The 14,847-nt window shown below is 43.6% G+C and overlaps 1 protein-coding gene across 4 annotated transcripts in view; it reads right to left on the reverse strand.

Moving 5' to 3' along the window:
• LOC135524034 (reelin-like) overlaps nt 1-14,847 on the reverse strand; it is a 298,396-nt gene that overhangs the window by 42,993 nt on the left and 240,556 nt on the right. For all 4 annotated transcript variants that reach the window (XM_064951167.1, XM_064951168.1, XM_064951166.1 and 1 more), the window contains exons 34-43: nt 14,576-14,770; nt 13,561-13,689; nt 13,063-13,207; nt 12,658-12,798; nt 11,469-11,646; nt 6,341-6,425; nt 6,001-6,183; nt 5,544-5,712; nt 4,710-4,815; nt 3,840-4,066 (exon numbers count right to left, since the gene is read on the reverse strand). In XM_064951167.1, the coding sequence (XP_064807239.1) occupies nt 3,840-4,066; nt 4,710-4,815; nt 5,544-5,712; nt 6,001-6,183; nt 6,341-6,425; nt 11,469-11,646; nt 12,658-12,798; nt 13,063-13,207; nt 13,561-13,689; nt 14,576-14,770 (1,558 nt within the window). The remainder of the gene's footprint in view (nt 1-3,839; nt 4,067-4,709; nt 4,816-5,543; nt 5,713-6,000; nt 6,184-6,340; nt 6,426-11,468; nt 11,647-12,657; nt 12,799-13,062; nt 13,208-13,560; nt 13,690-14,575; nt 14,771-14,847) is intronic.

Below are 14,847 nucleotides of genomic sequence, written 5' to 3' on the forward strand. Positions count from 1 at the left end.
CACTCAGTGAATATATATTTATATAAACATACACAGTCGTTGCCAAAAGTTTTGAGAATGACACAAATATTAATTTTCACAAAGTCTGCTGCCTCAGTTTGTATGATGACAATTTGCATATACTCCAGAATGTTATGAAGAGTGATCAGATGAATTGCAATTAATTGCAAAGTCCCTCTTTGCCATGCAAATGAACTGAATCCCCCAAAAGCCTGTCAGAAAAGGACCAGCTGACATCATATCAGGGATTCTCTCGTTAACACAGGTGTGAGTGTTGACGAGGACAAGGCTGGAGATCACTCTGTCATGCTGATTGAGTTCGAATAACAGACTGGAAGCTTCAAAACAGGGTGGAGCTTGGAATCATTGTTCTTCCTCTGTCAGCTATGGTTACCTACAAGGAAACACGTGCCGTCATCATTGCTTTGCACAAAAAGGGGTTCACAGGCAAGGATATTACTGCCAGTAAGATTGTACCTAAATCAACCAATTATCGGATCATCAAGAACTTCAAGGAGAGCGGTTCAATTGTTGTGAAGAACACTTCAGGGTGCCCAAAAAAGTCCAGCAAGCGCCAGGACCATCTCCTAAAGTTGATTCAGCTGCGGGGTCAGTACAGAGCTTGCTCAGGAATGGCAGCAGGCAGGTGTGAGTGCATCTGCACGCACAGTGAGGCAAAGACTTTTGGAGGATGGCCTGGTGTCAATATGGGCAGAAAAGAAGCCACTTCTCTCCAGGAAAAACATCAGGGACAGACTGATATTCTGCAAAAGGTACAGGGATTGGACTGCTGAGGACTGGGGTAAAGTCATTTTCTCTGATGAATCCCCTTTCCGATTGTTTGGGGCATCCGGAAAAAAGCTTGTCCCAGAGAAGACAAGGTGAGCGCTACCATCAGTCCTGTGTCATGCCAACAGTAAAGCATCCTGAGACCATTCATGTGTGGGGTTGCCTGTCAGCCAAGGGAGTGGGCTCACTCACAATTTTGCCTAAGAACACAGCCATGAATAAAGAATGGTCCCAACACATCCTCCGAGAGCAACTTCTCCCAACCATCCCGGAACAGTTTGGTGACAAACATTGCCTTTTCCAGCATGATGGCGCACCTTGCCATAAGGCAAAAGTGATAACTACTGTAAGTGGCTCGGGGAACAAAACATTGATATTTTGGGTCCATGGCCAGGAAACTCCCCAGACCTTAATCCCATTGAGAACTTGTGGTCAATCCTCAAGAGGCTGGTGGACAAACAAAAACCCACAAATTCTGACAAACTCCAAGCATTGATTATGCAAGTATGGGCTGCCATCAGTCAGGATGTGTCCCTGAAGTTAATTGACAGCATGGCAGGGCAGATTGCAGAGGTCTTGAAAAAGAGGGTCAACACTGCAAATATGACTCTATGCATCAACTTCATGTAATTGTCAATAAAAGCCTTTGACACTTATGAAATGATTGTAATTATACTTCAGTATTCCATAGTAACAACTGACAAAAATATCTGAAGACACTGAATCTGAGACTGAACACCTCCCTCTGCAACTGGATCCTGGACTTCCTGACGGGTCGCCCCCAGGTGGTGAGGGTAGGTAGCCACACATCTGCCACACTGATCCACAACTCTGGAGCTCCCAAGGGGGGTGCATGCTCAGTCCCCTCCTGTACTCCCTGTTCACCCACGACTGTATGGCCAGGCACGACTCCAACACCATCAGTATATTTGCAGACAACACAACAGTTGCAGGCCTGATCACCGACAACAACGAGACAGCCTATAGGGAGGAGGTCAGAGACCTGGCCGGGTGGTGCCAGAATAACAACCTATCCCTCAAAGTAACCAAGTCTAAGGAGATGATTGTGGACAACAGGAAAAGAAGGACCGAGCACGCTCCCATTCTCATCGACGGGGCTGTAGTGGAGCAGGTTGAGAGCTTTAAGTTCCTTGCTGTCCACATCAAGAACAAACGAGAATGGTCCAAACACACCAAGACAGTCGTGAAGAGGGCACGACAAAACCTATTCCCCCTCAGGAAACTAAAAAGATTTGGCATGGGTCCTGAGATCTTCAAAAGGTTCTACAGCTGCAACATCGAGAGCATCCTGACCGGTTGCATCACTGCCTGGTATATGCTCAGCCTCCGACCGCAAGGCACTTCAGAGAGTAATGCGTATGGCCCAGTAGATCACTGGGGCAAAGCTGCCTGCTATCCAGGACCTCTACACCAGGCAGTGTCAGAGGAAGGCCCTAAAAATGGTCAAAGACCCCAGCCACCCCAGTCATATACTGTTCTCTCTACTACCCCATGGCAAGCGGTACCGGAGTGCCAAGACTAGGACAAAAAGGCTTCTCAACAGTTTTTACACTCAAGCCATAAGACTCATGAACAGGTAACCAAATGGTTACCCAGACTATTTGCATATTGTGCCCCCCCCAACCCCTCTTTTACACTGCTGCTACTCTCTGTTTATCTTATATGCATAGTCACTTTAACTATATATTCATGTACATACTACCTCAATTGGCCCGACCAGTGCTCCCGCACATTGGCTAACCTGGCTATCTGCATTGTGTCCCACCACCCGCCAACCCCTCTTTTTACGCTACTGCTAATCTCTGTTGATCATATATGCATAGTCACTTTAACCATACCTACATGTACATACTACATCAATAAGCCTGATTTACCGGTGTCTGTTTTTAGCCTCGCTACTCTTATTTTCAAATGTCTTTTTACTGTTGTTTAATTTCTTTACTTATCCACACACACACACACACGCACACACGCACACACACACACACACACACACACACACACACACACACACACACACACACACACACACACACACACACACCTTTTTTTCCGCACTATTGGTTAGAGCCTGTAAGTTGTATTCGGCGCACATGACAAATAAAATTTGATTTGATTTGAGGCAGCAAACTTTGTGGAAATTATTATTTGTGTCATTCTCAAAACTTTTGGCCACGACCGTATATACATTTGAAGTCTCATGTTTACATACACCTTAGCCAAATACATTTAAACTCAGTTTTTCACAATTCCTGAAATTCCCTGTCTTAGGTCAGTTAGGATCACCACTTCATTTAAAGAATATGAAATGTCAGAATAATAGCAGAGAGAATGATTTATTTCAGCTTGTATTTATTTTATCACATTCCCTATGGGTCAGAAGTTAACATACACTCAATTAGTATTTGGTAGCATTGCCTTTAAATTGTTTAACTTGGGTCAAACGTTTTGGGTAGCCTTCCACAAGCTTCCCACAATTTTGGCCCATTCCTCCTGACAGAGCTGATATAACTGAATCAGGTTTGTAGGCCTCCTTGCTCGCACTCTAAGTTGACCAGTCCATCCTGCAGCAAAGCACCCCCAGAACATGATGCTGCCACCCCTGTGCTTCACGGTTGGGATGGTGTTCTACAGCTTGCAAGCCTCCCCCTTTTTTCTCCAAACATAACGATGGTCATTATGGCCAAACAGTTCTATTTTTGTTTCATCAGACCAGAGGACATTTCTCCACATAGTACGATCTTTGTCCCCATGTGCAGTTGCAAACCGTATTCTGGCTTTTTTATGGAGGTTTTGGAGCAGTGGCTTCTTCCTTGCTGAGCGGCCTTTAGTATTCAATTAGTATTTGGTAGCATTGCCTTTAAATTGTTTAACTTAGACCAAAAGTTTCGGGTAGCTTTCCGCAAGCTTCTCACAATAAGTTGGGAGAATTTTGGCCCATTCCTATATGTTAACTGGCCATTTGAGAAGTTTCAATTGGATGGTTTTCATATTAGTTAGGCTCTCTTCTATGTCCTGTAGTCTCTCACCCGCAGAGTCTGAGCTTTCCAAAGTGGATGATCTCCCTCCTCCAGCCCTGTGTTGTCCCGGGGTAGTAGACGCTGGCGGGGTGCAGCTCTGTGGAGCATAGGGATGAGGGCTGGGGGCCCCCCGAACACAGGGGCACCAGGAGATGCCATGTAGCCCCAAAGTCCCTGGAGAACTCCAGTCTCACTGGGTTAGAGGAGGAAGAATCTGCCGTACAGCCTACGTTGATCTGAGAACAAATTAATAAATTATTATTACTATGTTATTGTCATTATCATTATAAAGATCACATCTGAAACACAACACAGGAAATATAAACAGGAAACATTTTTAAATTGTTGTTAAATTATAAAGTATTAATAGTATAATTATGAACATTATGCAGTAATATATTAATTAATGTTCTTGCTTCAGCAAGATTACTGTAGTTATTTGATATACTACTCACTTATTAGTATTAGTGTGTTTGCATCAACAAGACCACTCTAGATATTCAATATACATCTGTTTTCTTTTTCATATAATTATATTGTGATGAATTATTATAAAATAATGATGATCCTTAAACAGCCCACGTTCATATGTATCACAGAGAATAGTAATTATAATAACTTGTTATGAATATGAATCAGTCATATAAATCAGTCATTGTCTTTATGAAAACCCTTTGGCACCTCCACTTTTAAATTAGGATACATTTTCTCATTCTTTATCCTCTTATCTTTTCCGTCAGTATTTCTCTGTCCAACTCAATTTCTCTGTCTCTGTTCCGCTTTCCTCTTTCCCCATTCCTCTCCTCTTATACTTCACTGATTTTCTTTCCCACACTGTTTTCCCAACCAATCAGTCTGTTCTCTCTCTTCTCTTCATACCTCAAACTGTATGATGGTGTTTTCATTGACATCAATGTCTCTGGTGGTTATGGAATGTTCTCCCAACTCACTGGAGACAAACACCATGGCAGACTCATCATCCTCCCTGTACACACACATACATTAGACAAAGTATTTTATCTTACAGTCCTTTACAGTAGGATTGGGATCAAGTCCAACTCAATTTAATCAATTCAGGAATTAAACAGAAATGTTACGTTAAAGGAGACAATGCAGCCGTTTCAAAAACAAAATATCAATATCAAAAACATATTGTGTAACAATTAAGTAACTTACCGTGATTGAATTAAATTAAAATTGACATAAATTAACAAAATAGCTTCTTAGCAAAGACAAATTTCTGAAGTAAGAATTTTGCTAGTACTGTCTGGGAGTCATCCGAGTGGGGAGGAGAAAACTGAAAATTAGCTGTTATTGGCAGAGACGTTTGGAAGTGTCTTTCTGATTTACTGCCTGGTGATGCCACCAAAATTCCATCCCACCAAAACAGGCTCAAATTTCAGTCTGTCTTTTCAAGCAGATATTATACTAAATGGCCATTATCATAATTTTCACAATTTCAAAGTATTATTCCAACCTCATAGTGTGGAAATACATATAAAACACAGGTAAATCACATTTCTTGACTGCACTGGGCCTTTATGAATATGTAAACTAAATGGTAGTTAACTTCCTGAATTTACTGTATTTTGGCATAGAAGCACATATGTTGAATTGACATCTTAGAGGCACACAGAGATGAAGGATTGTAGGTACAAGGTTCAGTGTGTTCACAGTGCATTAAAGGGTTGTACAACCAGTAGAGCTACTCACAGGCCACTCTTCTGGTAGGGGCAGTAGAGTCCAGTGTTGCCTCCTGGGTAGAAGAGCCAGTTGTAATCCTGGGGTCCGCCCTCGAAGCTGTCAGAGACTACAGGAGGGTTGTTGAGCGAGCTGCCATCGATGATCAGGTCATCAATAACCCACACCTCCTCCTTTTTACCTGTAGGACAGAACACATATAGCCTTCATACAGTATGTCATTATTTTGAGATGTGTGTATAGTGTAAGTATGAGTGTATTTGAACTTTGTCTTTGGCTGTGATTCGATTCGCTACTCTTCACCCAAAAATGTACACCCTCATTGCATTAAAAGCATTGGATTGGATGAAGTTTCCACCATTTCCTTACACCAGTCCATTCCTTTAAATCCATGAAGTGGAGTGTACAAGCACACACTTCTTGTGTAGACAAACGGACCATAGACTCACTGTGTGTGTTCACGACTCACCGCTGTTGTAGGGCTGCCAGAGCCTGAAGCGGGTAGCGTTGGTCTGGGCACTGGTGGGCAGAGGAAGGTGGATGAACAGCGTGTCGGTGGAAGTAGGGAAGTAAAACTCATCTAACAACAGCCAACTGATCCCCCCGTTCACAGAGTACTGTAGTAGCACCGAGTGGGAGCGCTCTGGGACACCTGGGAACAGAACACAGAGTTAACGCAACCCACACACAGTTAACAGTATAACATATCTACAAAACACTGACACAAAGTAAAGATTAAAAGTAGTTTTGCAGACATAAATGGTAAGCAGATATAGCCAGAATGTACTGTATGTGAAAAAGAGACCTACCCTTAGTGATGAACTTGAAGGAGAACTGGATGTAGAGAGTGCTGGTGCAGTCCATGTCCCTAGACATTAACATACGCAGACCTTCCTACAAATCAAGCAAAACGGAAAGAGAAATCAAGATCATAAATTCAGCAACAAAAGAAACTTCCCTTTTTCAGGACCCTGTCTTTCAAAAATAATTCGTAAAAATCAAAATAACTTCACAGACCGTTATTGTAAAGGGTTTAAACACGGTTTCCCATGATTGTTCAATGAACCATAAACAATTAATGAATATGCACCTGTGGAACGGTCATTAAGACACGAACAGCTTACAGACAATTAAGGTCACAGTTATGAAAACTGAACCTAAAGAGACCTTTCTACTAACTCTGAAAAACACCAAAAGAAAGATGCCCAGGGTCACTGCTCATCTGCGTGAACGTGCCTTTGGCATGCTGCAAGGAGGCATGAGGACAGCAGATATGGCCAGGGCAATAAATTGCAATGTCCAAACTGTGAGACACCTAAGACAGCGCTACAGGGAGACAGGGCGGACAGCTGATCGTCCTCACAGTGGCAGACCACGTGTAACAACACCTGCACAGGATCGGTACATCCAAACATCACATGCGGGACAGGTATAGGATGGCAACAACAACTGCCCGAGGTACACCAGGAACGCACAATCCCTCCATCAGTGCTCAGGCTGTCCGCAATAGGCTGAGAGAAGATGGACTGAGGGCTTGTAGGTCTGTTGTAAGGCAGGTCCTCAACAGACATCACCAGCAACAACGTCGCCTGTGAGCACAAACCCGCCGTCGCTGGATCAGACAGGACTGGCCAAAAGTGCTCTTCACTGACGAGTCGCGATTTTGTCCAGGGGTGATGTTAATCGTTGAAGGAATGAGCGTTACACTGAGGCCTGTACTCTAGAGCAGGATTGAGTTGGAGGTGGAGGGTCCGTCATGGTCTGAGGCAGTGTATCACAGCATCACAGCATCAGGATGCCTGGTCATTCTTTAAAAGTAATTTCCTCACCATCTTAGATAAGCATGCTCCGTTCAAAAAATGCAGAACTAAGAACAAATATAGCCCCTGGTTCACTCCAGACCTGACTGCCCTCGACCAGCACAAAAACATCCTGTGGCGGACTGCAATAGCATCGAATAGTCGAGATATGCAACTCTTCAGGGAAGTCAGGAACCAATACACGCAGTCAGTCAGGGAAAGCAAAGGCCAGCTTTTTCAAGCAGAAATTTGCATCCTATAGCATTAACTCCAAAAAGTTCTGTGACACTGTAAATTCCATGGAGAACAAGAGCACCTCCTCCCAGCTGCCCACTGCACTGAGGCTAGGTAACACGGTCACCACCGATACATCCATGATAATCGAAAACTTCAACAAGCATTTCTCAACGGCTGGCCATGCCTTCCTCCTGGCTACTCCAACCTCGGGCCAACAGCCCCCCTCCCCGCAGCTACTCGCCCAAGCCTCCCCGGGTTCTCTTTTGCCCAAATCCAGATAGCAGATGTTCTGAAAGCGTTGTAAAACCTGGACCTGTACAAATCAACTGGGCTTGACAATCTGGACCCTCTATTTCTGAAACTATCCGCCGCCATTGTCGCAACCCCTATTACCAGCCTGTTCAACCTCCATTTCATATTGTCTGAGATCCCCAAGGACTGGAAAGCTGCCGCGGTCATCCCCCTCTTCCAAGGGGGAGACACTCTGGACCCAAAATTTTACAGACCTATATCCATCCTGCCCTGCCTATCTAAGGATTTTGAAAACCAAGTCAACAAACAGATCACTGACCATCCCGAATCCCGCAATACCTTATCCGCTGTGCAATCTGGTTTCCGAGCCGGTCACTGGTGCACCTCAGCCACGCTCAAGGTACTAAACGATATCATAACCACCATCGATAAAAGACAGTACTGTGCAGCCGTCTTCATCGACCTGGCCAAGGCTTTCGACTCTGTCAATCATCATATTCTTATCGGCAGACTCGGTAGCCTTCGCCAACTACTTTGCAGACAGAGTTCAGTGTGTCAAATCGGAGGGCATGTTGTCCGGTCCTCTAGAAGTCTCTATGGGGGTGCCACAGGGTTCAATTCTCGGGCCGACTCTTTTCTCTGTATATATCAATGATGTTACTCTTGCTGCGGGCGATTCCCTGATCCACCTCTATGCAGACAACACCATTCTGTATACTTCTGGCCCTTCCTTGGACACTGTGCTATTTAACCTCTTGAAACTCTGGGGGCGCTATTTCATTTTTGGATGAAAAATGTTCCCGTTTTAAACAAGATATTTTGTCACAAAAAGATGCCCGACTATGCATATAATTGATAGCTTTGGAAAGAAAACACTCTGAAGTTTCCAGAACTGCAAAGATATTGACTGTGATTGCCCCAGAACAGGAGCTACAGGCAAAACCAAGATGAAACTGCAACCAGGAAATCAGCAGGATTTTTGAGGCTCTGTTTTCCATTGTCTCCTTATATGGCTGTGAATGCGACAGGAATGAGCCTGCCCTATCTATCGTTTCCCCAAGGTGTCTGCAGCATTGTGACGTATTTGTAGGCATATCATTGGAAGATTGACCATAAGAGACTACATTTTCCAGGTGTCCGCCCGGTGTCCTCCGTCGAAATTGGTGCGTCATTTTCAGCTGCTGGTATTTTTCCATGGGATTCTGAGACGAAAGCAGGCTTCCACGAACGGCATATTAATGAAGAGATATGTGAAAAAACACCTTGAGGATTGATTCTAAACAACGTTTGCCATGTTTCGGTCGATATTATGGAGTTAATTTGGAAAAAGTTTGACGTTTTGGTGACTGAATTTTCGGTTCGTTTCGGTAGCCAAATGTGATGTACAAAACGGAGCGATTTCTCCTACACAAAGATTCTTTCAGGAAAAACTGAACATTTGCTATGTAACTGAGTCTCCTCATTGAAAACATCCAAAGTTCTTCAAAGGTAAATTATTTTATTTATTTGGTTATCTGGTTTTTGTGAAAATGTTGCGTGCTAAATGCTACGCAAAATGCTAAGCTAGCTTGCAATACTCTTACACAAATGCTTGATTTGCTATGGTTCAAAAGCATATTTTGAAAATCTGAGATGACAGTGTTGTTAAGAAAAGGCTAAGCTTGAGAGCAGGCATATTATTTCATTTCATTTGCGATTTCAGAAATCGTTAACGTTGCGTTATGCTAATGAGTCTGAGGCTGTATTCACGATCCCGGATACGGGATGGGTAGTATCAAGAGCATCAATGCCATACAACACTCCTTCCGTGGCCTCCAACTGCTCTTAAACGCAAGTAAAACTAAATGCATGCTATTCAACCGTTTGCTGCCAGCCCGACTAGCATCACCACCCTCGATGGTTCCGACCTAGAATATGTGGACATCTATAAGTACCTTGGTGTCTGGCTAGAATGTAAACTCTCCTTCCAGACTCATGTCAAACATCTCCAATCCAAATCAAATCTAGAATCGGCTTTCTATTTCGCAACAAGCCTACTTCACTCAGGCCTCAAAACGTACCCTAGTAAAACTGACTATCCTACCGTTCCTCGACTTCGTCGATGTCATCTACATAATAGCTTCCAATACTCTACTCAGCAAACTGGATGCAGTTTATCACAGTGCCATCCGTTTTGTTACTAAAGCACTTTATACCACCCACCACTGCGACCTGTATGCTCTCGTCGGCTGGCCCTCGCTACATATTCGTCGCCAGACCCACTGGCTCCAGGTCATCTACAAGTCCATGCTACGTAAAGCTCCGCCTTATCTCAGTTCACTGGTCACGATGGCAACACCCACCCGTAGCATGCGCTCCAGCAGGTGTATCTCACTGATCATCCCTAAAGCCAACACCTCATTTGGCCGCCTTTTCTTCCAGTTCTCTGCTGCCTGTGACTGGAACGAATTGCAAAAATAGTTGAAGTTGGAGACTTTTATCTCCCTCACCAACTTTAAACATCTGCTATCTGAGCAGCTAACCGATCGCTGCAGCTGTACATAGTCCATCATTAAATAGCCCACCCAATTTACCTACCTCATCCCCATACTGTTTTTATTTATTTACTTTTCTGCTATTTTGCACACCAGTATCTCTACCTGCACATGACCATCTGATCATTTATCACTCCAGTGTTAATCTGCTAAATTGTAATTATTCGCCTACCTCCTCATGCCTTTTGCACACAACGTATATAGACTCTTTTTTTATTTTTCCTTTTTTTCCACTGTGTTATTGACTTGTTTATTGTTTTCTCCATGTGTAACTCTGTGTTGTTGTCTGTTCACACTGCTATACTTTATCTTGGCCAGGTCTCAGTTGCAAATGAGAACTTGTTCTCAACTAGCCTACCTGGTTAAATAATGGTGAAATAAAAAAATTAAACAAGACATTCTCCTCCCTCATGTGGTACCCTTCCTGCAGGCTTATCCTGACATGACAATGCCACTAGCCATACTGCTCGTTCTGTGAGTAATTTCCTGCAAGACAGGAATGTCAGTGTTCTGTCATGGCCAGCGAGGAGCCCGGATCTCAATCCCATTGAGCACGTCGGGAACCTGTTGGATCGGAGGGTGAGGGCTAGGGCTATTCCCCCCAGGATTGTCCGGGGAATTGCAGGTGCCTTGGTGGAATAGTGGGGTAACATCTCACAGCAAGAACAGGCAAATCTGGTGCAGTCCATGAGGAGGAGATGCACTGCAGTACTTAATGCAGCTGGTGGCCACACCATATACTGACTGTTACTTTTGATTTTGAAATCCCCTTTGCTCAGGGACACATTGTTCCATTTCTGTCAGTCACATGTCTGTGGAACTTGTTCAGTTTCTCAGTTGTTAAATCTTGTTATGTTCATACAAACATTTACACATGTTAAGTTTGCTGAAAATAAATGCAGTTGACAGTGAGAGGATGTTTCTTTTATTTCTGAGTTTATAATCAATGATAAAGTACACTTATTAAGTCTGCTCGGCAGATAATGTGTGAGTTTGTATGTTTGTGTGTGTGCACAAGTGTGTGTGCATGCGTGCGTCTTCTCTATCTGCTATCTAGGTCTTTTTCACTTAAATGTGTGTACAGTATAGGTCACATTAAACAATAGAACCCATACCCCTTTGAAGATTAGTGCAGTTCCAGATTTGAGGGGCTCCCCACTGAGAGTCCCCCTCTCAGCCCCGTACACCTCGGGCCACTGCTCCGCCGCCAGGTTCTCGTTGAAGTCGTCTCTCAGAATGGAGGGGAGGGGGGCCAAGGGCACGCAATGGGCCCCGCCATAACCCCGGTCACACCTGTTTAGAGGGTGGGGGTTACAGGTGAGGTGACTGTTTATTTCATATCCATAGTAAGCGTTGTTCGTCCAGGCATAGGCTAAATCTGGTATCCGAGCCAAAATTACGTCTGAACATATTTGGTGACTCCGGGATGAGTTCCTCTGTCCCAGTGTCTGTGTTCTTTTGTCCATCTTAATCTTTTATTTTTATTGGCGAGTCTGAGATATGGCTTTTTCTTTACAACTCTGCCTAGAAGGCCAGCATCCCATAGTCACCTCTTCACTGCTGACGTTGAGACTGATAAACTTGGATTAGCTAACACAACATTTCTCCCATTTTTCTCTGCAGATCGTTCTCTGCAGGTCTCTCGATCCTGACTAAATCTCCCAGTTGCTGGAGATTGATGAGGAAAACATTTAATTGAATCCATTTTAGAATAAGGCTGTAACGTAACAAAATGTGTATAAAGGGAAGGAGTCTGAATACTTTCCTAATGCTCTGTATAATGATGAAAAAAGAAAACTGGACACAGGAATGTTCTTGCAAAATTCCCATGAAATGTGTTTTGCGGGTACTATTTAATGAAGCTGCCAGTTGAGTTCTTGTGAGGCGTTTCTCAAACTAGACACTCCAATATACTTGTCCTCATGCGCAGTTGTGCACCGGGGCCTCCCACTCATCTTTCTATTCTGGTTAGAGACAGTTTGCTCTGTTCTGTGAAGGGAGTAGTACACAGCGTTGTTCGAGATCTTCAGTTTCTTGGCAATTTCTTGCATGAATAGACTGACAAGATTCAAAAGTGTCATTTCTTCAGTGTTGTCACATGAAAATATATACTCAAATGTTTACAAAAATGTGAGGGGTACTTTTGTGATATAATGTATATATATATATAAATAACCCCCAGCACCCCCTATGGGTTTCACATATAATATAACACAGTTCCAGTAAATTCCATGCAAAAGTTCTGAGCTCAACATTAAATACTGTGACACAGTGTGTGTGTGTGTGTATGTTTGTGTAACTCACAAACAGCATCCGTTGTCACAGAGTCCGTGTCCAGAGCACATCCAGGGGCAGCCAGGGGCCAGCAGCACGTTGTCCAAGGCCCAACCGTCCGCCCCAGGGATGAAGTGGGGTTGGAGCCACCTGAACCGAGTTCTGGGAGAACTACAACCACAGAATAGAACACATGCTATTAATCTTAATGACATGTTTATGGCATTATTATAAAGGGATATGAAGGATAGTTCAAATGAAGTGTTACTATATTACAATGCTTAAATAGTATCCTTTTGTTTATGACTGGAATATTCAAATCACAAGGATACATTTTAAAGAGACGAGCTCTGATGTGCCACTAAGCAAACTAATAATATACACATATACACACAAGCATGCAGAAACACGCATGCACACACCACACACACATACTTGGCAGCGCTGGGCAGGTACACCGTAACCCTCCTCCAGCGGTTATACTGTGTAGTGGTGTAGACTGAGCTCATGGTGTAGCCGGCACAGCCGATGGCAGGTGGAACACACTCTGGGGTGAGCAGGGTCCAGTGGCGCCCACAGTCTGTGGGGTGGTAATACGTTTTAATAACTTCCATGTATAAACATTAGGAACCATTTTTCAACTTTTCAGTAAATATTTGAAAAAATGTCTAACCATTTATAATAATTACTATTCATGAGCATTTGTATAAATTATAACCATGTAAAAAGCATTTGTAAATATTTATAAGCATGTATAAGAATTTAAAAACAATAATAAAAACCGCACACCAGCAATGGCTGGCCTGTTGTTTTCTAATAATAGTTGTTCCCGCCAAAACCAGCACCTGGATCTAGACAAGTTTTCTGTTGACTTTTCTGTAATTTATAATCATTTATAAAGGATCATCCATGACGGTTATTAGAGTTTGTTACCCGTGGAGTACTCCAGCCTGACACCGTGGGATGAGGTGGCAACCTTACTGCAGCCCATAGACAGTTCAAACTGCAGGAAGGAGGAGCCTGACACCTCAAAGTCCCAGCTTTCTGCATACCGCGGCTTCTCTGCAGGGAGAGAGACAGTGACAAGGTCAAATAAAATAAAATAAAACACAATTTTATTGCTTAGCAGATGTTAAGGGAGTGTAGCGAAATGCTTGTGCCTCTAGCTCCGACAGTGCAGTAATATCTAACAAGTAATCTAACAAGATGGTCAAGAGAGGGCCTTAACGGGTTAGAGTTGTGAGAACTGGATCTTTACGTTGTGAGAACTGGACAGCGCAGTGGCACACGTGGTCAAAAAAGAAGTTGTGGTAAACAATAGGTGGGTTTGGGTATCAGGTAAACTATGAGTATTGATCTAAAATATATACTTTAGTAACAACCTACACACAGTCTGAGATGGCAGTGAAACAAACCACATTCATGGTTATACACATCACATTTAACAGTGGGCTGTAATATTTATAGATACGTTGGAAAATTGCTCTTGCTATGTCTGGGGTAATAGATGGGACTGGATGTAATGTAATATTTGCACAAAGTCAATCTGCTCACAGCTTGATGCACACATAAATACAAACCAGGATGTTAAATCAAGGCTGCTGCCATTAACAATTCAGAAGCCATAAGGTGGAAATGGTAAAATGGCTGATTCAATGCAGCCTGGGTTGTTTGTGATGTAGGAGTTGACCGTGTCATGTTGATGGTATGGTGTGAATACCAGTCTCAAGATCGGCAGTAGTTCTGTTAGTTTCCTGTTTCCCCATGTAGGCTAAATCATTGAGGCCCGGATTAAAGAAAGGGGTGTGTAGTGTGCATGTCTGCGTGCAGTAGGAGGACACACTGTCTGTGGCATCAGAGGTCAGAGGTCCGTGTCTAGAGACAGACAGACAACTGTGACATCTCCCGTTTCCCTGTCTGTGTATGTGTGTACTGTAGTTTAACTCACTGCCAGTGGTGTCGCTGTTGAAGGACAGAGCAGTGTCCAGAGACAGACAGTCTACAGTGATCTCTCCCCCCTGTATGCGGTACCAGTTGTGTCTCAGGGGAGACGTCCCGTCAAACTTATCATGGAAGCCAGTCCTGGAGCTGTCATTCATACCGATCAGAACATCATCCAGAGCCCACTGGGCTGAGTGTTTACCTAGAGTGGTAGAGAGAGAGAGAGAGAGAGAGGTAGGGGAGAGAGAGAAGAGGAGACAAAGAGGGAGAGATAGATAG

Source organism: Oncorhynchus masou, chromosome 31 (assembly GCF_036934945.1).
Source record: "Oncorhynchus masou masou isolate Uvic2021 chromosome 31, UVic_Omas_1.1, whole genome shotgun sequence".
In the NCBI taxonomy this organism is placed as follows: domain Eukaryota; kingdom Metazoa; phylum Chordata; class Actinopteri; order Salmoniformes; family Salmonidae; genus Oncorhynchus; species Oncorhynchus masou.